The sequence below is a fragment of the Lissotriton helveticus genome, chromosome 6, assembly GCF_964261635.1.
Source record: "Lissotriton helveticus chromosome 6, aLisHel1.1, whole genome shotgun sequence".
Taxonomy (NCBI): domain Eukaryota; kingdom Metazoa; phylum Chordata; class Amphibia; order Caudata; family Salamandridae; genus Lissotriton; species Lissotriton helveticus.
In genome coordinates this window covers 1,360,148,426-1,360,175,501 of record NC_136067.1, presented here as the reverse complement: position 1 = coordinate 1,360,175,501, position 27,076 = coordinate 1,360,148,426, and the positions used below count along the sequence as shown (strand labels likewise).

General features: G+C 45.1%; 1 protein-coding gene across 1 annotated transcript in view; it reads left to right on the top strand.

The window, feature by feature from the left end:
- Positions 1–411: 411 nt before the first annotated feature.
- The window catches only part of PGBD5 (piggyBac transposable element derived 5), a 522,626-nt gene continuing 495,961 nt past the window's right edge, over positions 412–27,076 (top strand). Inside the window, exon 1 of the mRNA XM_078649089.1 lies at positions 412–846. Coding sequence (XP_078505215.1) covers positions 477–846 — 370 coding nt within the window. The 5' untranslated portion in view covers positions 412–476. The remainder of the gene's footprint in view (positions 847–27,076) is intronic.

Genomic DNA, 27,076 nt, shown 5'->3' with positions numbered 1-27,076 from the left:
CCCAAAAAACCCAAACAGAAGAAAAGAGAAGGCGTGTATTTGGTAAAAAGCCCCGCCATCAGTAACACTGGAGAGAGAAGCTGGGAAGAAATAGTCAATACTTATTTATATCCGCATATGCTTTTTCTTTATACTGCGATGTTGAAGAAGGGGTAAACTACACCTGGAAAAGACAGGCACGCGCAGAAATATCCAAGATTTGACCTAAAATATAAAGGACTCCTCTGTAAATGAGCAGTCTCCCCTATGGGCAGAGAGCGGCGGGTGGCTCTCGGGCATGGCCGGGTGTGAGCGCCCGTGGGCGGTGCTGTCCCTCCCTCGCGGCCCTGGAGGCGGCAGGGGCGCGGTCCCTCCCTCCTCCCTCCCTCCCTCTCGCTGGTGTCTGCCTCCCTCCCGCCCGCCCTCCTCACTGCCTCCGCCTCTCACACCCTGCGCGGCGGCGGCGGCACAGGCAGGCAGCGAGCCCCGGCCCGGGCATGGCGGACTCCCCCGGTGGCGGCGGCGGCGGGGCGCGGCGCCGGAGGGCGCTGACCCTGCTGGAGGCCGCCCGCTCCCGCTACGAGAGCCTGCAGATCTCCGACGACCTCTTCGGGGACTCGGCCGAGGAGGACAGCAGCGGCGGCGGCGGCGCCAACCCCTTCTACAGCACCTCGCAGGACTCCTCGGCCGCCGGCTCGGCTGCGGAGCCCGAGCCCGGGGCGGCCCCGGAGCAGGGCGGCGGGGCCGGGCCGCCGGCGCCCGGGCAGGAGGAGCGGGGCCTGGGCAGGGGCGCCTCGGAGGAGGACGAGGCGGGATGGAGCGACGCGCTCAGGGAGGTCCTGTCCCCCGGCTTCAAGGAGACCAGCGGTGAGTGACCCCGGGGGCGCAGCAGGCTGGCAGCCTGCCAGCACTGAGACCCACCTGCGACCCACTGTTGCCTTCTAGGCACCCACCTGCGACCCACTGTTGCCTTCTAGGCACCCACCTGCCACCCACTGTTGCCTTCTAGCACTAGGCACCCACATGCAACCCACTGTTCCCTTCTAGGCATCCACCTGCCACCCACTGTTGCCTTCTAGGCACCCACCTGCGACCCACTGTTGCCTTCTAGGCACCCACCTGCCACCCACTGTTGCCTTCTAGCACTAGGCACCCACATGCAACCCACTGTTCCCTTCTAGGCATCCACCTGCCACCCACTGTTGCCTTCTAGGCACCCACCTGCCACCCACTGTTGCCTTCTAGCACTAGGTACCCACCTGCCACCCACTGTTCCCTTCTAGGCATCCACCTGCCACCCACTGTTCCCTTCTAGGCATCCACCTGCCACCCACTGTTGCCTTCTAGGCACCCACCTGCCACCCACTGTTGCCTTCTAGCACTAGGTACCCACCTGCCACCCACTGTTGCCTTCTAGCACTAGGTACCCACCTGCAACCCACTGTTGCCTTCTAGGCACCCACCTGCCACCCACTGTTGCCTTCTAGCACTAGGTACCCACCTGCAACCCTCTGTTGCCTTCTAGGCACCCACCTGCCACCCACAGTTGCCTTCTAGGCACCCACCTGCAACCCACTGTTGCCTTCTAGGCACCCACCTGCCACCCACTGTTGCCTTCTAGCACTAGGCACCCACCTGCCACCCACTGTTGCCTTTTAGGCACCCACCTGCAATCCACTGTTCCCTTCTAGGCAACCACCTGCCACCCACTGTTGCCTTCTAGGCACCCACCTGCCACCCACTGTTGCCTTCTAGGCACCCACCTGCAACTTGCCTATTTCATAACATGGCTGGCACACCCCCCCGAAACCTGTGCATTCCATCAATTCACATGAAACCCACCTATTGAATGCACTCACCTAAAACACACTTTTCCATCTATATCTATTTTATCCCACCGGCAACCCAATACATAAAAAAAGTACCCTCCACCAATCCACTTACAACCACCAATTTATTGTTATGTTATGTTATGTTATGTGACTTTTATATAGCGCACGGCTACTCGAGATGAGTGTCCCGGCGCTTTCCACCTGCAACTCAGAGTAAAAATAACACAACACAGCGAAAATGAGAAAAGAAACAAAAAAAGAAAACATATTATCACCCATCTACATCTCACCTAATCTTTTCACCCACAACCCAGCGATTATGGCCAACTGCAACACATCTATTCATTCATCCACTCACAGAAAACCTATTTGTGCACAACTGAGCTTCTCGTTATCCACACATGTGGCATTTATTCGCATCAGCCCATGCTACTAACCCACTCCCCCAGCTTACCTTTTCCATGCACGCAGCACTAACTCACCTATCCCAATTGCAAACCTCACCCCAACTGTCTTATTCACCCACCTGCAGCTCACATACTGCAGTTATCTCATTCTTCCATCAGCATGTCAGTTTTCACTCACTCCCACCTAAATCTGGTCTATCCATCTGTACATCTGCTATCCATTCATCTCCGTAGCCCGCCCACAGCCACATATGCCATTAGCCCACTCACAATCCACAAACCCAACACTTTCACTCACAGTCCGCCTATTCCTTCCATCCAACCAAGAAACCGCAAACCAGTTGGCTTTCTGAAATGCACATCACTGCAGGTTTAGGAGCTTTTTACTTATTTTCATGATTTAAACTATTTTTGAGGATCAGTTAGACGTTCAGTTTCCATGTAAATGGAATATGCATTAGATTTACTTCTGTAATACAGTATGTCCTTTAGTCAAGGGCTCCCCCGAGAAAATATGCCCCCTCACCAACAATATATTTTCTCTGCTTTCACAGCAGCCATCACATGTCTCTTCTGTCCCAGAACACCTTTAGTCATTTGGAAAATCATCGTAATAATGGTGTTCATGCAATTTCCAACCCAACAGGTGGTGAATGCCATTTATTTTGAGCTCTCCACACATCAGGTGAGCCAAAGCATGCCCAAGAAATTTGGTTTGATTATTTTGGTATGGAGTGAGGGTTGTATTCCTCATTTTGTTATTATCAAAGACAATGGCCCTTAGACAAGAAAAGAAATGTACAGGGAATAAATATAGACTAAATAGAACTATATTTCATTTTTGATTCGAAACCTCGTCGACCTAAAATGCACTAAATAGTTGACAAAAATTGTGCATGCATATGTGTATATTGTGGATATTGTGGATTGTCTGTTTATGACTAATGATATTGAGATGACCCGACCTTGCCTACCATTCCCCTTGTCCGTTTGTGTCCCCCAGTGTGTTAGTCGGACATCGGCTGGTGCCCCACGTTCATCACACTCTGTGACAAACTCCTTGTATATTATTCTTATCAAAATATTAAACTGTCCGGCTAGACATTTTTTTCAAGTATCTACCCAAGGTCCTTAGCTTACTGCGCCCTGGGTTCCCTTGTATTGATTACATATTCCTGATTTTGTTGGCATTGTTTGATATGCTGTATACATTGATGGTGTTCACCTGTTTCAAATGCAGGAATCAAATGGCTAAATAACATTTGTACATTACATAAGACAGTAAATAGCTGCTGTTTCTCTGATTGGTACTGATCCCTTAGCATTATCTCTGTAACCCCTGTTTACCTCCCCTTTACTTATTTTCTGTATTGGTGTCCCCATGATTACAACTTACGCCATTTTTCTAGTTTTAGGTGTCGTTTAAGATCTTCACCCAGTTTTCGGCCTGAGACATTGTGTACCCCCTTTATATACTCCCTGACTTGTTCTCTTTTTTTTTTTTTCAAACATTTTTTTATTGAGCAAAGCAGAGGACAAACAGAGAAGGAAAAGTATTTGTATCGAGAGCAATACCTTTACAGGGGTTTTTAGCAGCTTTGAGCGAAGTTAAGTAAAATCATCATATATTCAAGAATAATCATTTTTGTACACAGCAGCATAAATATCACTTAAAACGCCTAGTACATTCTATTTCCTAATACCATTCCACTATCGCAGTAATAAGTGCCCATAATTCAACATGTCTAGCCAAAACTGTTGACATTCATAAAGTGCCTTGTGCAAAAGTGCTAAGTGCTACCATATTGCGCCATCACAATACTCCACTAGACCTAATTCGAACCATTATAATCTGTCCAAAGCTACTTGTGCAATGGCAGATCCGAAAAAAGATGTTAACTTAACTGGCCTAAGCTGGTAGTATACATAAAGTGTCTTGTGCTAAAGTGCCTAAATGTATAGTGTACCCCAATACTGTGAGGAAATAGAGAGTATAAAGTGCATAGTTACAGAAAGATCATCAAATGGACATATTATTACTATACAAATATTACATGGAGGTTAAAAATTCACTGTTGTTAAAATACGTCCAACTTTTAATACATTTTCTCGTGGATCCTACTCTTTTGGCATAGGCCTCTTCAAAATGTTTGGCCCGCCTAATTTTATTCCCCTATTTAAAATAGGATGGTGTCTCCTCGGACCTCCAGTTTTGAAGTATTAGGGAGCGGGCCACCAAAGTGCAAATTGCCATATAAGATTCTTCTAACCTAGACAAATCGCTTCTCTTAGTTGAAATACCAAAGAGCGCGATCTCAGCTTCGGGTTCAAATACCGTGTTAATATCCTGACTAATTGAGGAGAAAATTTTAGACCAAAAGTTAACCAAATTTGGGACATGTATAAAAAGTATGGAGCCAATCGCCCCACTCCAGGCGTTGCCATCTAAAACATCTATTCTCCACTCCCGAAAAAACGCTTATTTAGCGATTTGGGAGTTAGATAAGCCAACCACAGCGATATAAAACACATTCTCTTGAAATTGGCTGCATGAAGAGTCTTGCCGCCTAGCTGGGCTATCCGTTCCCATTCCTGTCTTGAGAAGGAGCAGTTAGTTTCCTGGGATATTTTAACCAGAATTTCATCAACTAAGGGAGATTCTACATCCTTTCTCAGGAACTTATAACAGTTGCCTATTCCTGTTAATCCTATTTTATACAAAGCAATGGCCAGAGGTGCTATACCTGACGATAAATTGTATTTATTTATAAAATTCGTAATCTGAAGAAATTCCAGAAATCCCGATTTTAACTTATTGTCAGTTCTGACCATAGTTTCCTGCCAAGTAATACGTTTCTGTGCAATAAAGAATGAAGCTAAATTGCCAAAGCCTAGATCTTTCCACTTTTGAAGTTTGTTCAACTGAATTTGAAGCCCCATACTCTTGCACTCCTCCAATTTCAAGTAATGAAACTCACCACCCCCTCCCTGCTTAAATAAAGATTGCAGTCTAAAAACAAAGTCCCAAATAGTCTTATACCTTGTATTTTTGATAATTTTGCTGTTTTTAAAAAGATCGGAACTAGAGATCCACCCTTCTGAATCATCTTTTCATAGAAAAACATGTCAAATAAACCATTGGACTTCAATAAACGTGCTGTGAGGTCCATTATTGCTGCCATATAGTACATACGGATATTGGGTAAAGCTAAGCCCCCTTGCGTAGTTTCCACCTGAAGTATACTCAATTTTACCCTAGAGGATTTTTTGTTCCATACAAAACCCCTGATCATGGAGTCGATCTCTCTAAAATACTGGGAGTTAATTCTTAATGGTACGTTTGAGAAAAAAAAGATCATTAAAGGAAGAATCACCATTTGTACTAAGGCCACACGGCCAATCAGAGTCAATGGCAATAAAGTCCATTTCTCTAACAAATTTTTAATTTTATTTAGCATTGCCGAATAATTCAAACTAAATAGTTGATCGAACTGATTGGAGACATAAATACCCAGGTATCTGATTGGTTCTTTTTTTAAAGCTTGTGTTTTGAATTTTTTAGGTAGAAAATTACAATCTGAGTTCATTACTAATACCTCAGTTTTATTCTGGTTGATCTTGTATCCACCAATCAGTTCAAATCTACTAAATTCGCCTATTGCTAGATCAAGGTTTGATCTATCAGGATGTAAATATAAAATAATATCATCGGCGAATAGTTTGATTTTAGCCATTCCTGGTATGGGTGGCTTAATATCAGTATTTCCACGTATTCTTATGGCGAGGGGCTCAATAAAGAAAGTGAACAGGATAGGGGACATCGGGCACCCTTGCCTGGTACCTCTATTAATCTTCACTGTCCCTATCAAGTTGGCGTTGACCACCACCCTTGCTTGTGCATTATGATAAATGTTTTTTAACATATTTACTATTCCCTCAGAAAACCCAAACTTTAACAGACCGATAAATAAAGCTTCCCAATTCACCAGGTCGAAAGCCTTTTCAGCGTCGACCATTGAGATTAAAGTTGGAATTTTATTATTAGATACATAGTCTAACGCCTGAATTAAATACCCGGTATTTGAGGCCATCGATCTTCCCTGGACAAAGCCAGACTAGTCAGCATGAATTAATGCCTGGGCAATCGGGGAGAAGCGCTGGGCCCATATTTTCATAAGAATTTTAAAGTCAGCATTGAGAAGGCTGATTGACCTATACGAATTGACATCTTTCTCATCCTTCCCCTTTTTGACAAAGCTAACTATGATGGATTCCTTGAAGCCAGAGGGGACCTGTTCTCCCAATCTAATAGCATTAAATAGTTTGGCCAAGAAGGGAGTCAATTATTTTACAAAAAGTTTCTAAAATTCAATTGGGAGCCCATCGGCTCCACATGCTTTAGGCCCGGCAATCAATTTGACTGTATCCCGAATTTCGAAATCTGAGATTTCACTCTCTAGTTTGTCCGCCAGAAAGGTAGATATTGCAGGGAAATGAACTTCATCAAAATATCTATAAATATGATCCATCCCTACCTCGTATGTCGTTGAATACAACTGAGAGTAGTTTTCTAGAAACACTCGGGCTATATCATCCTTGTCTCTGACTATATTTTGTGTTTTTGGATCAATAATCTCCATAATTATAGATTTCTGCTGTTTAGTTTTTGTCTGCCCCGCTAACATCTTCCCCACCATTTGACTCTCCTCATATATCTTTTGCTGGTAGGTTTTAGAGCTATTGATTTCCTCAATTAAAAAAAACTCTTTTAAGGCAGCTTTAGCCCTTTCCAGTTGTAGAGCTGCATCTGCCCCCCCGAGGCAAAATACTTCTAGAAACTAAAGCATTTGACACATCCAACTGAAGCTTATTGATCTTATCGCGCCTCTCTCTTGTATGTGCGGCAGACCCTGCTATCATACAACCTCTGATAGCTGCCTTAAAGACTCTCCAAACCGAAAAGATTTCTGCTGTACCCTCATTCCGGTTAAAAAAACTCCAGTATCCATTCGTTAGTTGAAGCCACCCATATAGAGTCTTGGAGGAGCAGCCGATCCATCTGCCACCTGGATTGAGCCTTCACTCCCCCTTCGATCTCAAATTCGACTTCAACCAAAGAATGGTCAGAGAAGAGATTAATCCCTATGGAGGTGTCTAAAACCCTTAGGGACCGTGAACTATGGATAAAATCAATCCGTGAGGCCGTATGAAACTGCTTAGAGTAGCAAGTAAATTCAGCCGAGGAGGGATTGCAGAACCGCCATTGATCTACTAGTAAATGTTCCTGCTTTAGGACTTCTAGAACTTTCTTAGTCTGGGGTTTCAGCTCTTTTTTGTTTTTATTTGAGGTATCTTTCTTCAAATCTTGAATAAAATTGAAGTCTCCACCAACCACGATATTCCCCGGGATCCCTCTAAGTAGCTCGGTAATCCTGAGCTATGGGGTGGTATCATCAACTATTGGACCATAATAATTTATGAAATTTAGCAGTGTCCCATTCAATTTAGCCTCAACCCAAATCCATCGCCCATCCAGGTCTCTCCTAATTTGCCCGAATTCCCAAGGAAGATTGCGGCTGAAATATATTGCCACCCCTCTTTTAGCTAGCCCGGTAGAGGCAAAAAACAAACACATGAGAAAAATACCTGGGAAGATACAATTTGGTAAAATTTGTTTTCAAATGAGTTTCCTGCAAAAACAGGACGTGTGGGGAGCAGGAAACTAACCATCTTATTAGTGCTCCGTATTTATATTTATTTAATATCCCATTGACATTAATGGATATAATGCCACACCTATTGATCATTATTCTTCCCTTTCTTTTCAAACCTGACCATAAACTTGTACCACCAATTCTCAGTTTCTTTAACTGATATACCCCTGCTACTGCTCATTTTACACCTAAACTTTTTTTCCTCCCCTAACCCTTCTCCTTCCCCACATCCCTCCCCCCGCAAGAGGTGAAACCCCTACTTCCCCACACACTCCACCTCCTACGCTTCCTTTAGGGGTGCCATGTGATTGCACCTGGTTAACCCTCCCCCGTAACATTTTTATATCTAATAGTTAATCTGGTTAAGAGTGACAGCCTTTTAAAGCTTACTAGATTCATTTTTTATTCATTTTCTCATCTTTCTCATCTTTCCTTTTTCAAATCATAAAATGTAGAAAACACACACACCCCTCTTTAGACTTTCCAGCTAAATAAAAGCAGATGTAAACCGCCTTACTGAGGCCCGGACATTTCCTTGAGGAGCTCCTGAGCATCATCTATATTAGTAAACATGTGAAACTTCCCTTTAACAAGGACGCGTAATTTAGATTGTGGGGCAATAGGTGCCTGCGCTCCTTGTGCCTTAAACAGAAAAAGCAATTTAACATATTCCTTCCGTCTCCGGGCAGCAGCTGCCGACATATCTGGAAAAAACCTACAATTTGAAGTTTCGTTTACTGGAAACTGCTTTTGCTGTATGGCCCTGGTGAGGATCTCCTCCTTGATCCGATAATCTGAAAAGTTAACTAATATAGTACGTGGACCACTTGAACTTGGTAAAGGATGAAACGGAACCCTATGGGCCCTTGTAATAGTCAAGTCTCCACTGAAATCCGGAAGGACCTTTTCTTTAATGAAGGACTCCACCCATTGCAGTGCTTGCGCTCCCTACACCCTCTCTGGCACACCCACAATACGAAGGTTCGATCGCCAAGAGTTGTTCTCCAACTCCTCAAGTTTGTTTTCCAGTAAAAGTTTATCCTTATTAACATCACGCACTTTAGTGAGCAATCCTGACATCTGATCCTCCAACTGAGAGATCCGTGACTCTGCTTCCTGTACTCTACCTGGAAGACATGCGACTGCCTCCTCTAGTTTATTTAATCTGGAATGTAGAGAAGCGATTTCATTTTCTTGGGACTTCTTCATATCCCTAATCTCTTCAAGGATAAGGTTTAGCAGAGTTTTGATTTCCTGTTGTTTAGTAGCCCCAGTCGCAGCTTCTGGGCCCTCAGTAAGTGCATTCAACATTTCCATACCATGCTCAGGGATAAGCACTTGCTGGCTTTGTATGGCCTGTGTTTGTGAAGAAGGGGTCAGATTTCTCCCGTCTGAAATCTGCACTTGATTCGCCTGGATAGTAGAGTTGAAGGCTGAGCTGAAGCTTGTACCGAGTTACTGCAAGGTGAAGAGGCCGGAGAGGCCAGATTTTACAGGTTCGAGTCTGATTCTTGCATCAGAGTAATGAGGGTTGAACTTGAGGGTGAAGATAGCAGGTTTTGATTACCTGGAGTAGCTGGCGCCACCATGGAATTTTCTGGAGATGCTGAAGCTGACAAACGTAGGTCCAACGGGAGTGGGCCAGGAGAGGCAAGAACAGGATCAGGAGCTGTATTCTGAGATGGAGATAGAATGGACCGCTGGGGGGTAGGCTGTTTCAATTTTTTCAAAAACATGGGGAACTCCTTTCTCCCCCCTTCTTCCTTTTTGCTGATTTTCCCCTTTGGGCATACTTCTGACCGATTCACAATCTCTCCTGATTTACTAGCAGAAATTGTAGGGGGGGGTTCTGGCTTCCGTATGCGTCACAGGAGACTCTGTTGTTGCTTCCAATGGTAGCTCCTCCTCTTCTGAACTCTCAAAGCTGGAATTATGCAGATGAGACTCCCCCACTACTCCTGACTTACTGCCTCCCGCTGTCAAATTTTTCTGTGCCTTAGCCAGCCGTGTTTTAACTTTTAAGGCAATGGTCGTATCCCCTCTGGATACCAACCGACCCAATTTGTCGTGTCTCCCCATATTAACCTGATTAATCGGACTATAATCGTAAAAAAAGCCATCAAACTCACAGCGGCAACACTTCAATGTCCAATGTCCAAAAAAGCCTTATGTTACCACCAGCAGAAACTTCTCTTCCTCTAGACGCACAAATTATTCATTTCTTGCTGCTATATTACTGCTATATTGTTGCTAGTTGTATAACAGCACTTAACTTGTTCTCCTTGCGGCTTCCTGGCAAGTTGCATGTCCACCATATCTCATGTGATGTAGGCTCTCTTCAAGTGTAAGAGTAATTTCTGCTTCATTTATGCCCTACATACGTAACTGCCCACCGGCTGCAATCACTTTACATGCATTTTGCAGTGTGGGGTCCTTAGTCCTCTCTTGTTACAATAACCCAACCGCCTGGTAGAGTTCCAGAACCTCTAATTTATGAGGCGCAGTCGATTAGCTGCAACCCATATAAGGTGGCTTCTAATTATTGCCTGTAAGGGTTCACAGACTCCCCCATAGGGACTTCCCACCTTCATTCAAACTAAAATATTCTTCAGTATGCTGGCCAATGTGTCCCATTTTACTCAATCTCTCAGTTAGGACCATTATGCTAACTGATACGCAGTTGAATCAAGATTGGTCCAGTGAATGTGTGAATAGTATGTGTAATCTGTGCATGGTGTATTTCTCACCACGCACCATAGAGGCCTAACTCGGACAGAGTGTTTTTTAATCTTTTGGAGAAAGCACAGGTACGTCCCAAATGCCCTCCTCCCTGTTCTTCTGGTGGTCCCATAACTCGTTGAGGTCCCAGGTGAGAATAATCCCTCTATTTTTCACTCTCGTCAAAAGTGTCCTGGAAGGTGTTAGAAGCTTACACTGTAGCCAGCAGGATCTGGTGGCCCTGCAAAGTCACAATCAGGATTAAGTATTAGCGCTACTTGTCCACCTTAGTTTCTAATGCTACGAAGGGAAATTGTTTTTTGGTATTAGTATCCCAGCTGTTTAGCATACGTGCCAACATATTAGAAGAGAAAAGTGGGAGATTTAAAAAGAATAATCGGCAGAATGTATTTTTCCCATTGACTTCTATTAAAAGAGCGAGGCAATTTCAGGCAGGACACAGCAAAAAAAAATCAGGAGTCTCCCGCCGGAATCGGGCCTATCGGCATGTAATGGTTTAGTGAGTGCGGAAGCTTAAAAGGCAGTAGGGTATAGCCTGTGTTTAAATTTCCCTAGGTCCATTTTCAATAGGCGAATGAGTCTTTTGTAGCCATTTAATATCTGGCTTCCATTCCCTAAGACGTTTCCAAATCACTCCTCTCTTGCTTGGGGCATTTCCCTTAATATTTAAGGTACTACTAATCGTCATTTAAACTGAACTAAAGAAAAGGTTGGTTTAATGCAGGTTGTTTATAGGCACAGCAGGCAACAATGTTAGGTCCCCATTTCTCAGGTTAAACACACAAACTAATAAGTAACTAAACAGAAACAACTAGGAAGGCATGTTCAATGCTCCCATGTAGTTACGGATTGGGGATAACTAATACCCCTACTGCCGTAGGTTGGGGGGCAATGAACCCCTTCCCCTCCATCCGAACAAGCCCTCGCATGGGGTAGATCATCCCTTGGACCAGCCGTTGGATCCATGGAAGGCTAGTTGGATCCCCCCCACTCTCAGCCCAACCAGGGGTACCAAATATGTATGTGGTATGTCTTGCATGTCAGTGTTTGGCAGCACATGCTTTCGCCGTGACATCATGAGAAATTTTTGGGTGTGACATAATATTTTCAAAGAAATTGTAAAGAGCCATGTATTTGAGAAATGAGGGCGCACAAAGAGATGTCAAGTGCAACAAAAGAGACCTAATTCTGCCAACAAGCAGTATAGACTGGAAAGAGCTTCGGGTTAGAGCCATTCTTGATCTCTTGAGTGTCACCAGATGGCTGTGCGGCCACTTTGGTGGCTTCAACCAGTTGTGTCTGATTTCTTAGATGACAAGCCTGCCTCACCTCCAAGCCGTGTAGATTCCGGGCATCATCAGATATACGGAGGCCTAAAAGCTTGATACCCAGGAGCTTCTCTGACAAGTGATGACTTTTGCCTTCCAGTTTAATCGTGAGGCCAAAGGATTATGTCCATGGGTACTTGACTCAATCCTGCTATCGTTTCTGGTTAAATTCTTCACTACACAGAATGGTTTCCGAGCAGTTGCTTCCTTTCCTTTTACCTTGCAATTTTCCTGTTCCAGCACTCCAGAGATCATGGCTGTCACAAGCATCTCCAAATTGGCATCCGGGATCCCTTCCTTCATGCTACAGATTCTCAAATTTTCCCTCTAGAATCAGTTCTCAAGGTTTTCTAGCTCGCCCAAAGCTGCCTGCAGCTGGTGATCCAAAGTGGAGGTGATGGAGGACATATTTGTTTCTTATCCAAGGTTTCCAGTTTGATTTAGCGTCCAGAATTCTGTGCCCTGCTGAGTTTATGGACGTGTGCAAGTCCTGTATCTTGAACCTGATATCTGTTTTAATGATAACAAAGCTTTTCACAAAACCCTGACAGAGTTCATCATGCAGCTCTACCTTAAATGTGTAGAGGCTCACCATCCAATCTTTTTGTTAGTTAATGCCATGGTGACTGAATTTGCCTGTGCCGCCTACGCCCTGGGGGCACCCTCGTTTCCAACGTGCAGCCTGGATTTATTCAGCTATGTGAGGACGCTGCCCCTTGCTGCTTTCTTCTTTGGGGGTCCTCCCTCCCGCTCGACTCCTCTTTCACTTAGGGACCCAGGAAAAACAGTCTCTCTATGTAGTTTAGTGAGATCACAATTATGTGGTTCCTGCTGGGCTTCAGTTGCTGCAATAGGGCGCAATCTCTGAATAACAGCTCCGCCAGCTAGGCTCTCAGTGCCCCTCACAATGCAACTTATATCTCTCACTTAGATCTCTACTCACCTCCCATGTTCTTTACTACGGTGTGGGGTAAGAGTGCACGTCTAGGGAAACCAGTGCCAAAAAAGGGCCTCAACCCCAGGGGCCTGCGTCATATTCTAGTGCATCAGTGCCTCCCTCGTAGCGCCCCTCTGTGAACATCAGTGTCCTGTACTTGTTTGGCACTATTTTCTGGCTTAGTATCAGGCTGGCATCATAATGGTCAGCGCCCTTCTGTCACCTTAAAAGACTCATTTTGGGATCTTTCACAGGGTTGGAATTCAGTGTCTGTTTACCTGGAAGACACTGCCAGGCCCATGGGGTTAGTGGGCTGAATTATGATGCAGTCTCAATCAACAGGCCAGCGACCGTGCAGGGTTGCTGCATCACTGTACCTGGATGCCCACTTCGGCTCCTTCAAGGCCTTCTCTGCCTTTCGTCTGTTCTGCACAGAAGAACGGGCTAGGTGCCCAACAAGACCTGCACTCAGCACTGCATGGGTGGAGGCCTACACATGGCATGCCTGGCTTCTCTGCTAGGTCCAGGCCTTGGGTGCACAACTGCTGCAAAGGCAGTGGAGCAGGGAGATCCCCCGCCAATGGCCCCTCACAGTGGAGGGGGACTCCAAACCCCTTTTTTTAGAGGTATCCCAAGGCCATTGAGATCATGAGACAAATGCTACAATTTCCTGGTTGGGCTAGAAGCCAAGACAGTGAGCGACAAGCAACGGCGCTATTTGGTCAGGCCCTCCATCCTTTGTATTCTGCTAATACGTTTCCAGTGGAGCACAGCGTTGCCAAAAGTCTGTAACTGATAGGATGGTTTCGTGGACCTTTTTGCAAAATAGGGATCAGAATTGCACCTTTTCAAGCACCTTTTTTGATGGGAGTGTTAGCATTGTAAAAAAAACAAGAGGGCCAGACTCACAACTCATCAGTGAAAACTTCCTTTCAGGGTGACTGTTGGACGTGGCCCTTCTTAGGAGGATTTTGTCCTGGTTTTTGCCAACTCCCTTTTTGTGACCATAGGACTCTGGTCTGTACTGCTGCAGGAAAGTGCTTGCGCCTTTTCTGCAAATGTCAGGATAGGGTGCTTACTTGATTGACTTAGGTGTTGTACCTGTGAGTGCCCTGTAAAAAGGTATGCCACATACCTGGGTGGGGGCACACTCTCACCTATTATGTTTTAAGACCTGGATCCAGCCTGGAAGTGCAGACTGGTGTATGCACTGGCACCCATGGTGTCTTTGAATGCATGTCCAGACTGCCAGTGCAGGCTGGCGTGTGCTCGACGCAGAGGGTGTGTTGAGCATGGCTCCTTCCTGCTGTTGCAGGCTGGTGTGCGCACTTGCACCAGTGGTTCCCCTAAATACATGTACAGCCTGCCATTGCAGGCTGGTGTGTTCTCTGCACCGATGGTGCTCCTCAGTTGCGCAACCAAGCGACCAATATCGATGTGCACCGGACGTCATTCTTAATTTCCAGGAAGGCACGAAATTTCTAGCTCCTCATTGTATATGTGACTGGAGCTGTCTGGTGCAGCCAAAATCGACCCGCACCGGACGTTGTGCCTCATTTCCAGGAAGGCAGGGAATTTGTAACTCTTCGTTGTGTATGTGACTGGAGTTGCCTGGTGCGGCCAAAATCGACTTGCACTGGACGTTGTGCCTCATTTCCAAAGAGGTGCAGATTTTGCAACTCTTCGTTGTGTGTGACCGGAACGGTCTGGTGTAAACCCTATCATTGCGCACCTGGCGTTGTGCCTGGATTGCCTGGGTGCAACTCTGATCAATTTGTACCTGACTGGGTGCCTCATCCTTCCAAGGCACCCGCTTTATTCTCCGTTCGTCGACTGCTCCCTTACTTGGCCCTCAGTGCAGCAGACCATCTGACCTCTCCTCACCCTATCTTCCCCAACAACACCATATTGCCAGGTAGTATTGCCCGGCTCAGGCCAGGGTGGTGAGAGTGACTGATTGGGCTGAGGAATGCTTCCAAGAAAAATCGGAAGTGGGTCATGTGACTGGGTGACCCTCTCTGTGCTTTACAGAACTGAGCTCCTGCCGGAAGGCCATTGCTGGCCCCTTTGGTGTGACTGTCTACAGCCCTCAGACCAGGTCTTCTCTACATCCTGTTGGGTGAACTTTGCAAGTAGATGCCAAACCCCTTTTGCTGACTGCCTCTAATTATCCTTGATGGTTCTGGGGTGTGGAATTTAATAACATATCTGCTTGTCCATGGGGCAGGTTGCTTCATAAATTACTTGTCCTGTAAAAAAATCCACTTGTCCCTTCTGTGCCATGTAATGCAGTGACAAATGATGGCAGCCATCTCATTATATAAGAACTCTGATATAACCTTTCTGATTATGCCAGGGCTCTTACCATAGTAGAGTTTGAATACTAGCCATTGCCTTATGTTGCCACATTTCCGCAGATCTATACTGGGGCTGAAGGTAGTGGTAAGCAATAGTTCCAGGGTTGGAATGCTCTTTTGAATCTGTGCAAACCTACTAATTTGCATTTTTTATCTCTTTTTATTCAAAATATAGGCTCTTATGACAACGACATTTTACATAGTAGCTAATGGCAGGTGGACACACATACGGCAGATGGATACATACAAAGCAATAGGAATATCTTGATTCTACAGAAACAAAACGTAGCCATACAAAACCTCAGGGCTGTGGTGAGGCAGCCTGCCTATCCCACACTTCTCCCCATACCAATTTGCATTTTTTAAGGGTTTTTACCAACTCTTCTCTAATCTTCTGATACAGAGAAAGGTTGGAACTTTAGTCCTGTGAAGCTTCTTCCAGGGTTGAGAAAAAAGTGGTTGGAGGGAAAGTGAACTTGCAAACTCTCAGATTTTTGCATGAGCAAATCTACACATGCATATTTGCTCATGCTAAAATGCAGTTCGCAAATTTTGAGACGTTCTTTAATAATTGGGCCCTTAATTAGGTAAGCCATTAACCATGACCTTTTGTGTCTATTAAAATTCTCTCTCTCCCTCTCTCTCTCTCTCTCTCTCTCTCTCTCTCTCTCTCTCTCTCTCTCTCTCTCTCTCTCCCCCCGTCTATTGGCTGGCTTTACTGTGAGCAACATCATTCTGTTCTTTTACAAGGAGCATATCGTACTTTTTGTTCAGTGCCAGGAATTACTGTGGCAATGTGTACTTTGTGAGACCAAAAACAATTTTTGCTTTTTTCAGTGTTGGTTATGGTGAGGGCTCACATCAATAAGGTTTTACAAAAACCATGCCAAAACAAATCACACATTGACAAAACAAAAAGGCTGGACACCAATTTCGGACCTGCTGGCTTTGCCAATGCTTGTTTCTTTTTATGTTCCCCATAATCTTATTGAAACTGGTTACACTGATTTTCCAGTAAATAATATCTTTGGGAAATACTAGCATACATCATCATATTTTACTAAAAGATACTGCAATGTAATGGTACCTAATATTAACATTAACGCCTTAACCGCGGCGGCGGCATTTCCGCCGCAGTACGGGCGTTCTAAAAGGTGGGCGGGGCTGCGACGGCCAACACTGCAGCACCAGGGAGGGAGGAGCATGGAAGGGGTTAGTTGAGCTGAATGTTTTTTTCCCTACTTGCATTTTTTGGTGAACATTTTATTTTGAAAGCAAAGACTCATCAAACTTGCCTTCAAGCTTCTGAAAATATTTGCATCAAACCAGAGAGCATTCTGGGAGCATTATGCTTAGCCCCTTATCGCTAAACTTTGAAAAAGTGTGCACACATTTTTATACTGGAACAACTGTCAGTAGTGCAGCTTACAATGTTTACTTAGAGCGCTCACCCTAATGATAAAGGCTTTGCATTCATGAACCATAAATACAAGTTTGAACAGCTTTAACACATGGGCACAAATATTACCGTAACTGCATACCATGCCCTTCCGACCCTTATCATTAATGTGTTACTGTAAACTGGCAGCCAAAGGGTTTGTGCTGTAAGTGGTTGAGGCTACTTGTCCCAAAGACAAAATACACATGAAAACTTGACCCCAAACAATATGTCCTGTGTGTCAAAGCCGCATCCTTGCAGCCTACCTCCTCCTGTTTCCTGTAGCAAGGCTCTGATTGGCCCCTTTCCTCAGATCTACCAACAGGGCCTAGAAGTAGTCAGGAAGAGGTATTTTCAGGATTGGATGCCTAGTGAGTCTGTGCATACCAACAAGCTAACACGTTTACGGGTATTAAACAGCTCCTCTCAAGCCTCTTCTCACACTAGAAAAGGTTGAAAGAAAATGTACTCCTGACAAGGGCATAACTCCTTTTTTTCAGGAGAGAAACGGGCTGTAGGGAAAGTGAATTTGCAGCTGCTCAGCAGATTTTCACATCGCGATATATATGTGTGTATATTTGCTTTTGCGAAAATGGAATTCACAAAAGTTTACTAGATGTACGGTTACCAGGCCTACTTTTGTAAATTTGACTCAGTGCAAGGATATTATCTGTGGATGCACATTTGGGACTTTAAAAATGGAGTCCCTAATTAAGTTTAATGTTGCCTATACTGATTTTCACAGGTACTCTACTATTCTTTTGTGTTACTATTTGCATGCATCTATCATTTTACCAAATGAGGCATCAGAAATAGTATTTAAAGTTGCACACTAGTTTAACATTTTTTTTCAAGTTGTAATTTTTTTGGTACATTTTATTTCGAAAGCACACAATCACAAATCATGTTTTCATACTCATGCTTGTGTTTGCATATAATCAACATTTTGGAAGCATTATAAGAAGGCTCAGATGTTGAAATTTTGAAAGAATTTGTAAACTTTTTAATAGTGTAACCACTGTTAGTTGTGGAAACTGAGCTCATAGCTCTCTCCATTTCCATAGACCTCATTCCTTAATAGTAAATGGTTTACATTAATGGATTGAACATACAAGTTTGAACAACTTGCACCTATGGATTCAATCGTTTCCTTAGTGGAAAGCATGCATCCTTGGCAGATTTATACATCCATACTGTAAACTGGCAACCTAAGGGCTTGTGTTTGAAGGGATTGGGTTTATTTCTCCAGTGGGCAAAATAGACATGTTGTCTTTGACCTCAAACAATATGTCTAGGCTTTGGGTGATCGGTATTCCACATCCTTGCATTTATTAATCCACACCATGCCCATCCATTCACAAATCTATAACATACTGTTCTATAAGGTACTTATTTACATATTACACCAAAGCGTGCCTCCATATGACAATCTACAATATAGTCATCTTATATATTAAAATAATACACACCCATTTAGCCAAGCACACCCAGACATACATTCATCCACTATCTTCCTGTCCTTCATTTTTCTCACTCTTCACTTAATCATTTCAGGATTGAACTCAATACATTCTGGTTAGAGGAAGGCTCGCAAATAAAAGACTAGCCCCCAGATGCATCAAAGTTATGTTTTGCGAGTCCTTAATAGCGAATTTTAAGGATTCGCTATTAAAGACTCGCAAAACGTGATGCATGTAGGAATCGCAATGTTATTTGCGATTCCTACTGATTCCTTATTTGCGATTCGCTAATTGCTAATCGCAAATAAGGAATGGCTTTCCCATTCATTCCTATGGGCCTAAAGGCCCATAGGAATGAATGGGGAGTCATTCCTTATTTGCGATTCACAATTAGCGAATCGCAAATGTGCCGCAATTTCAAGGGTGCCAGGGTGTCCAAAGGACACCCTGTTGCACCCCTGAAATGGTAATGTTCACTGGTGTTGCGCACACACATGTCCCAAGGACATGTGTGTGTGTAATATACAACTTAGAAAAATTACTATTTACCACGTAGTTTGAATTCGCGGTAAATAGCGACCCCAGATTGCGAATTCGCAATCTTGGAATGTTTCATGCATTGCATTTAAGGAATCGCAAATTGCGATTCCTTAAATGCAATCGCAATTTGAGAACTCGCAATTATTTGCGAACTCTTAAATTGCGAGTGCATGAACCCTTGATGCATCTCAAATACCATTTTTGCGGGCGCAAACGGCCGATTTCTGCGATTCGCACCGTTTGCGCTCGCAAAAATGCTTGATGCATCTACCTGTAGATTTTCTAGATTACTCTCATATAGTTTTCCCTTGAATGCCACTAAACCACCTTTTTCCCTTAGACATTTGAAAGGTACCGTCACAGTCCCCCAATGCCACTTGCTAGTAGCTGTTAAATATTGACATTTGCAAGGGGAATCATCATAGGAACAACCTAGTAATAACTGTAAAAAGCAATGCTTACTATTTATTTATGCCTCAGACAGCAAACAAAACTCGTGGTCTGGTGTGCACTCTGCACTACGTATGTACGATTGATGCTTGAGGTGCTATGATAAAGGGCGTTTATAGGAGATGTCTATTTCCTCTCTTGGTATGTAAAATGTAACTCGTATATATCAAATCCATGTTCACTATAGAACCATGTGTTTAGATGGCAGCATATATTGAATCTATCTTCATCTACTGTTGTACAGGGCTTTGATGCCCTCGAGGCCAGTGCTTTACAAAGCTATGTAACTACATTAATAAATCATAACCATTTGGCGTCTATATAGCCTTTTGTCCTAACTCACTTCCCTTTTAACCCTAAGTTCTCTTTTACTGTTGTTCCCTTTTTACTCTCCCTATTCCTCCCTTCCTTCTCTACCTCTTTTTCCCACCCTATCTTTATCCTGCATTCCTTCCTTTCTTCTTCCCCATCCCACCCCTCCATCCTCCCATCTATCCTCTCTTCCTACCTCTCATCTTCTTTCTTACCTCCCATCTTTCTTTCTTTCTTTCTTTCTTTCTTTTTCTTTCTTTCTTTCTTTCTCTTTCTTCCTTCCTTTCTCTTTCTTTCATTCTTTCTCTTTTTTCCTTTTTCTTTCTCTTTCTTTCATTCTTTCTCTTTCTTTCATTCTTTCTCTTTTTTCCTTTTTCTTTCTCTTTTTTCTTTCTTTCTTCCTTCCTTCCTTTTTCTTTCTTTCTTTCTTTTTCTCTCTCTCTCTTTCTTTCTTCCTTTCCCTTTCTTTCTTTCCTTCTCTTTCTTTCGCTATCCCTGGTGGTTCAGTGGGAGAGCACTCTGCTCGTCTGCTGTGCCGCCTCTCTTGGCTTTTTCGCTGCCCTGTATTTTTTCTCTGTTTTTTCTGTGCCCTGTTTTCTATCTGCTCTCTTTTCCCTCTTTTTGCCTGTTTGCCTCTTTTTCTGTATTCTTTCTCTCCTCCCTCGTGCTACCCCTCCGCTTCAGCCCCTCCTCTCCAGTGTTGTCCTTCCCGCCTCCCTGCTGAAGGCAAGCCCATCTACGTACGTCACCGATCGACCGCGAACAGCGCCAGGGACCCTTGTCCTCCAACCCACCTCCACTACGACTCCTGCACCCTCCACGTGCTCAACCCCTGACGCAGTAACAACTGCCAGCTGTCGATGCCGAGCAACACCCAAGACCATATCTCCTGTTGACACTGCCTATTCACCTTCATCCACCTCCGGACCCCAGCAGCAGCCCCCATCCTACCAGACACAACCACTCAACTGCATCCTCCCTACAAAAGCATGCCATAGAAATCTGGGACTTCCTTAACAACCATGTGCCATTTGTCGCCTTTCTCACAAGAACCTGGACCACCGTCAACTCCGTGCCCGACATCGCCACCGCCATTCCCGATGGATACAAGATCCTGCGGAAAGACTGCCCTACACGCCCAGGAGGAGTCATCGCCATCATCCACAAAAGCACCCTCAACATGACAACCACTCGCTCTGATGACACTACGATCCGCATTGGAGCATCTCCACTTCCAGATCCAGACCAACCCTAAAACGACTTTCCGCTGAACCCTCATTGACAGGCCGCCCGGCCCCCTCGCTCCTGTTACCGACACCATTGCGGACCTCATTGCACCACACGTCCTCGCCTCCGTAGACTACATTCTTTTTGGAGACCTAAATTTCCACCTGGACAACCACCACAACCCCAGCACCACCGCCCTCCTAGAGAACGTCGCCAACATGGGACTGAAGCAACTTGTCACTGTCCCCAAGCACACAGCTGGACACACACTCAACTCTGTTTTCGCAGAATGAAACAGTGTCTCCTTCAGCCACACCACAGAACTCCTCTGGACAGACCACCACTGCGTCCATTTCTCCTTCAGAAAACCCACCACACACAAGCATGCCTACCTCCCCCGCAGAAGCTGGAGCAATGCCACCAAAGACCAGCTCACCACCAACCTCACCAGCACCCCACCACCAAGGACGTCAGACGCTAACACCGCGACACGCAACCTCCACCAAGTATCATAAACTGCGCCCTTCAAGAAAACCCTAGGACGACATATCAAGAAAGCAAGCTGGTTCTGTCCTGCACTACAAGAATCCAAACGTTCCTGCTGGCGGCTTGAAAAGATATGGAGGAACAACAAAACCCCCAAAACCACCACCTACAGAACAGCCACCACAGCACACTACCAACTCATCATATCCACAACGCCCACAACTCCAAAGAACTCTTCTCCATGATCAAGGAATTTACCAAACCCTTCAGTGAAACAACAGCCGTACCACCCTCCCAAGACCTCTGCAACAGACTCAGCACCTTCTATCACCTCAAGATTAAGAGGATCTATGACAACTTCGACAACCAAGACCTTTGCACCACCCCAGCTCTCAAGATGTCACCTAACTGACCCTGCTCAGCTGGATCTCATTCATGACAAAGGACACCATAAAGGCCATGATCAGCATCTACTTCGGAGCACCCTCAGGCCCCTGCCCACTCCATATCTTACACAGCGCCGCCAGGGCCATCGCACCCGAACTACACCAGACGATCAACTGCCCCCTCGAAACCGCCACATTACATGATGACTGAAAACACACTAAAGTCAACCCCCTCCTGAAGAAACCCACTGCAGACCCGAAGGCCCTCAATAACTTCAGGCCCAGCTCCCGGCTTCCATTCACCAACAAAGCCATTGAAAAGGCCATCAACACTCAGCTTTCAAACTTCATCGAAGCCAACAACGTCATGTACATCTCCCAATCTGGATTCCTCAGCAACCACAGCACCGAGACCGCCCTACTCGCTGCCATCGACAACATTTCCTCCCTCCTTGACCAGGGCCAAACGGCAGCCCTCATCCTCCTGGACTTCTTGGCTACATTCAACACTGTCTTCCACCGCACACTAGCCACCAGACTCCCCGACGCTGGCATCCATCGCAAGGCCCTGAGCTGGATATACTAATTTCTTGCAGGTAGAACACAGCGAGTCAGACTCCCGCTCTACCTCTGGAAACTAACGGAGACCAGATGTGGAGTGCCCCAGGCATCCTCTCCCAGCCCCACTCTTTCCAACATCTACATGGTCCTGCTCGCAACCATAATCAGAAACCTCGGACTCAACATTGTCTTCTACGCTGACGACACCCGGCTCATCCTCTCTCTCACCAAAGAACCCAACATCACCAGGCACAACTTCCAGAAGGGATGAAAGCCATTGCCACCTGGATTTAGAAGAGCTACCTGAAACTCAACTTCAAGAAAACAGAAGTCCTCATCCTTGGTCTCACCTCCTTCACATGGGATGACACCTGGTGGCCGCACGCCCTCGGAAAACCCCGCACCGCGACGGACCACGCACAAAACCGTGGCATAATACTTGACTCAACGCTCACTTTGAACCACCAGATCAAGGCGGTATCCTCAGCCTGCTTTAACACCCTCCGCATACACTGACAAATGTGCAGATGGATCCCTGCTGAATCCCGCAAAACGGACATGCACGCCCTCATCAGAATCAGACTGGACTACATCAACGCTCTCTACTCCGGAATCAACAAGTAACTGCTTCTCAAACTCCAGACCGTCCAGAACGCTGCAACCCGACTGATCCTAGACATTCCCCACTGCAACCACATCACCCAACACCTACAAGTTCTCTACTGACTCCCACTCGAAAGAATAATAACTTTCAAGCTCCTCACTCACACATACAAGGTCCTCCACAACATTGGACCAGCATATCTAAACAGCCCCCTCTCCTTCCACGCACCCAAGAGACACCTCCAATCAGCTGACCTCTCTCTGCCCACAGTCCCACGCATCTACGTGACCAGAACGGGAGGAAAGGCCTTCTCCTACCTCACAGCCAAGGCCTGGAACGCCCTCCCCTTCCACCTCTGTCAAACACCTACACTGCTCCAGTTCAGGAAGGACCTCAATACCTTGCTCTTCAGATGACCCCAGCACTCAACAAAGCCGCCCCCCCCACCCCCCAGCACCTTGATACCCTTGCGGGTGAGTAGCTGCGCTTCACCAACCCCTGATTGATTGATAATCAGGCCCTTAGTACTTACCTGTACTTACCTTTAAAACTTGTACCACTCGTATGTCTTTACCATTCATGCCTTTACAACAAAATTCATTGTAATGGCATGCGTGGTAAAGGCATAGTCATTGTAAAGACATGCATTGTAGTGGCATGCGAGGTTGTGTCGCATGCATTGTAAAGCCTGGGTGGTAAAGGCATACGGGATTCCGGCTTGTTGTAAAGGCTTTTCCCCCCCTCAATTTATCACCAGCCCTCTGCTTTCTTTATGTGTTAGTTCCTTCTTCTCTCCTTTTCCAATTAAGACAGTGTTAATGTTTCTAAAAGTGCATATGTGTGAATTTTAAAAGTATAAGAGCACATTTTTGAGAATAGTTTATAGATTAGAGGTGGGAGTGAATTTGCTTAGATGTAGAAGCAGTTTCCAGTAATTGAAAAAGATTGCCAGAGGCTTTTACTGCAGTTGTTGAAGAACAACCTGTCATTAATGGTGTGAGAGAAAGGCATAGCTTTTTGTTTAATGAGCAACTTCAATTGAATTCAAACACATGTATTAGATGAGGCTTTTCGTAATTTGACCATGCAGCCACATTGCAACGTGGCCGATTCAGAAATGTAATTATATATTTTCTCTCAACACTACCCTAATTCGCACATTTTAGTAATAGCATCCCAGAGACTCCGAGAATTATAATCATCAAATTATTTGGTAGATGCTCGTTGAAACAGAAATTCTGGAGGCAGTCTTTTTTCTATCTTTTGAATATATTGTTATTATATAACTCTTCTACCATGTGAAAGAGCCCAGCGTGACTGGCTTCATTGGAAGATAATTCTAAGTGACCGTTCTTAGGTTGATCTTGCCAACTGGATCTCCATAGTTCACTATCCATTGGTGGATCATCTCCATTGGTGGGTATAATGTGTTGATTTTATTGATTTCCATTCTGGTTCTCCTTTTTTAGCCTCTTGGCTCTCTGTTAGACTAGCACTGACTTGACTATGATAAATCAGATGAAAGCCCCCTAATCTTCACTATCAGGCTCTAGCAAACTGCTTCGGAACAGAAAATCAGATAGCGAATAGCCCCCAAGGGAGAAGAGGGGTAAAGAAGAAACAGATCACTGTTCTCGTCTGCCAGGGACGCTGCCATACACATTTGGAGTTTTCTGATGTCATTTATTAAAGTAAAGAACTAATCAGAAATTGAATTTCGAACTCTAGAATGACATCAGATTAGGGAATAAATCAAAGTTTCATTTACCTGGAAGCCTCCGTGCAGCAGCCACGGAACGCCAAAGCCTCTTGGGACTTGCATGGGGATTAGCAAGGATCGAGGCTAGGCAAAAGACAAATCTAAAACAACCAGATGCAGTCATGCTAATCAAGCCCTGGGGGATGGCAGATTCCACGCAAAATTTTATAAATTCACTAAACAGCAGACGATTCCGCTACTGTCTTCCATGTTTCATGAGGCACTGGAGGAAGTTTACCCAAGAGACGACTTTACCACAGCTAAGATATTGCTGATTCTCAAGCCAGGAAGGATACCACGACTGTTCTCATTATAGGCCTGTTTCTCTCATTAACACAATATTAAGATCATGGTGAACGTCCTGGCTAATCACCTTAAAACGGTCATCCCCCGATTTAGTCCACTCTACTCAGGTAGGGTTTATGCCAGGTTTCTCATTTGCTAATCATCTCCATACTCTTTCGCATGTTCTGTGGCAAGTGCGAGATGACTTTGACGAAATGGTCCTTTTTTTCTCTCTGTTTTCTCTCTGTCAAAGGCCATCTGTCTTAAAAAGCCTTTGACAGAATAGAATTAGGATATATGTTTAGAACGCTGGAAAAGATGGGCATAGGTTTCAATTTCCACATGGTGTTCAAAAAGTGTTCTGCACTTCCATTGTGTCGGATAATAGCTAGAGACTTACCGCCCTATACTTTCCAGTTCGTTGTAGTAAGAGGCAAGGCTGCCCTTTTTCCCCAGTGCTCCTCATATTGGTCTTGTAAACTCTGCCCATTGCTATATGCCCGGCCAACAGTATCAACGGGGTATAGGCATCGGTGGGGGAACTTAAGGCGTTTACTATGCAGACAACATCTTGCTCACTTTGGCTCGGCCTCTTGAATCGGCACCTGCTTTGATGGTCTTGATTGATCAAATAAACTGGTCAGAATGTGAAGCCATACTGGTCACCGCTTCTGCACTGCAAGCTTAAATAAGTTCCCTACCTTTTTGTTGAAAAACTGAAAACCTGAAATACCTTGGCTTTCTCCTCAGTAGGGGCTACAGGGGATGGTCCAAGACAGCATTCTCCCTTTGATAGACAAAACGAAGGCCTATTTTCAGAAATGGCATGCTTGGAACCTTTCATTATGGGGAAAAGTGCAGGTAATTAAAATGAATTCAGCTCCCTTCTTCAATTACATTTTCGGGATGCTCCCACTAATGATCCTTTGCACATTGCTGAAAGCACTCAATACATTGAATTCTGGCTTTAGCTGGGGCGTCACGAAACCAAGGTTACGGAGCTCTGAACTATATGCTACCTCTCCCAAAGGGGGGGCTTTGTAGGCATGGAAAATTACTGGTTAGCCCATTCATTATCACAATCAATTTACACAATTAGGGCTCATCAGGAAGCCCCAGATTGGATAACGATTGAAAACCATGCCTTACTAATCATGGGAGATCTAGCGGCGTATTACACAAACTGCCCAGAAGACTTAGCACACTCAAATCCAGTGACCTGATGCTCCAGCTATGTATGGAAGAGAATGCACATGATACTGAAAGTTACACCATATCTTCATTCTAATACTCTTATCTGGGGTAATGCGGTGATTATCAGGCACGCAACACCCAATGGAATCAAAGGGCTTCAGCCCCCCCCCCCGACGTGTGTGGCAGCCCGGGCTCAGACGGCTCCCGGGCACACACACAGCCGTACCCGAGCACTTCACAGGTCTTTAAAAGATCATGTGCATGTTAATGGGGCTTTGATGTTGTGTCACCCCTTCCAAGAGCCCCTGCAGCTTCACTCTGCCTATTGCTTAAAGTTTCAGCCCCCTCCCCCGAAATTTTTCCTTAGCCCCCCCCCCGAAATGTGGCTCTAGTTGCGCCTCTGATTGTTATAGACAAAGACGAGATTAGCTGGGCACTATGGAGGTGAGCAAAACATCCTCCTTGACAATTTGCTTACAGACAGCCGACTGAAAACATTCCCCGAACTGCAGCAGAAATACATAGTACAGCTCTCACAACACTAGAGATATATACATTTGTCCCATGCCCTTATTGGTCTCCTCAGATGGAATACTACTCTACTACCTCAATCGCTCATAGCCAGTTGCTTACAGAGGTGGAAAGCTTAAACCGCATCCCCCGGTCTCTCCTTCATACTCGTTGATGGTCAATCCTCCACCTCCACATCTAACGAGTTACATTGGGGTGGGAAGAGCACTTACTTTTGCATTTCAGAGACGAAGATTACAACAAAGGCCTAAGCAAATCCTGCCTGAAGCATAGCCATTATACGCTGATGCATAAAAGGCATTGGTCACATGCTAGACTTCATAGAGCCAACTTAAGTCCTGACTCCAACTTCTGGAGATATAACACTCTGGATTGTGACATAGAACATACTTTATGGACTTGTCCACAGGTGCCTACATACTTAAATCAAATATGGTCTGTAATAAAATTGAACTGTTGGTCCATGGAGGCCTGATGGCAAAGTTAGCCCTTCTTCATGACTAAATGCAGTTCACAAATATTTTCTAGGAGTACTGTTTCTTGTCCTACT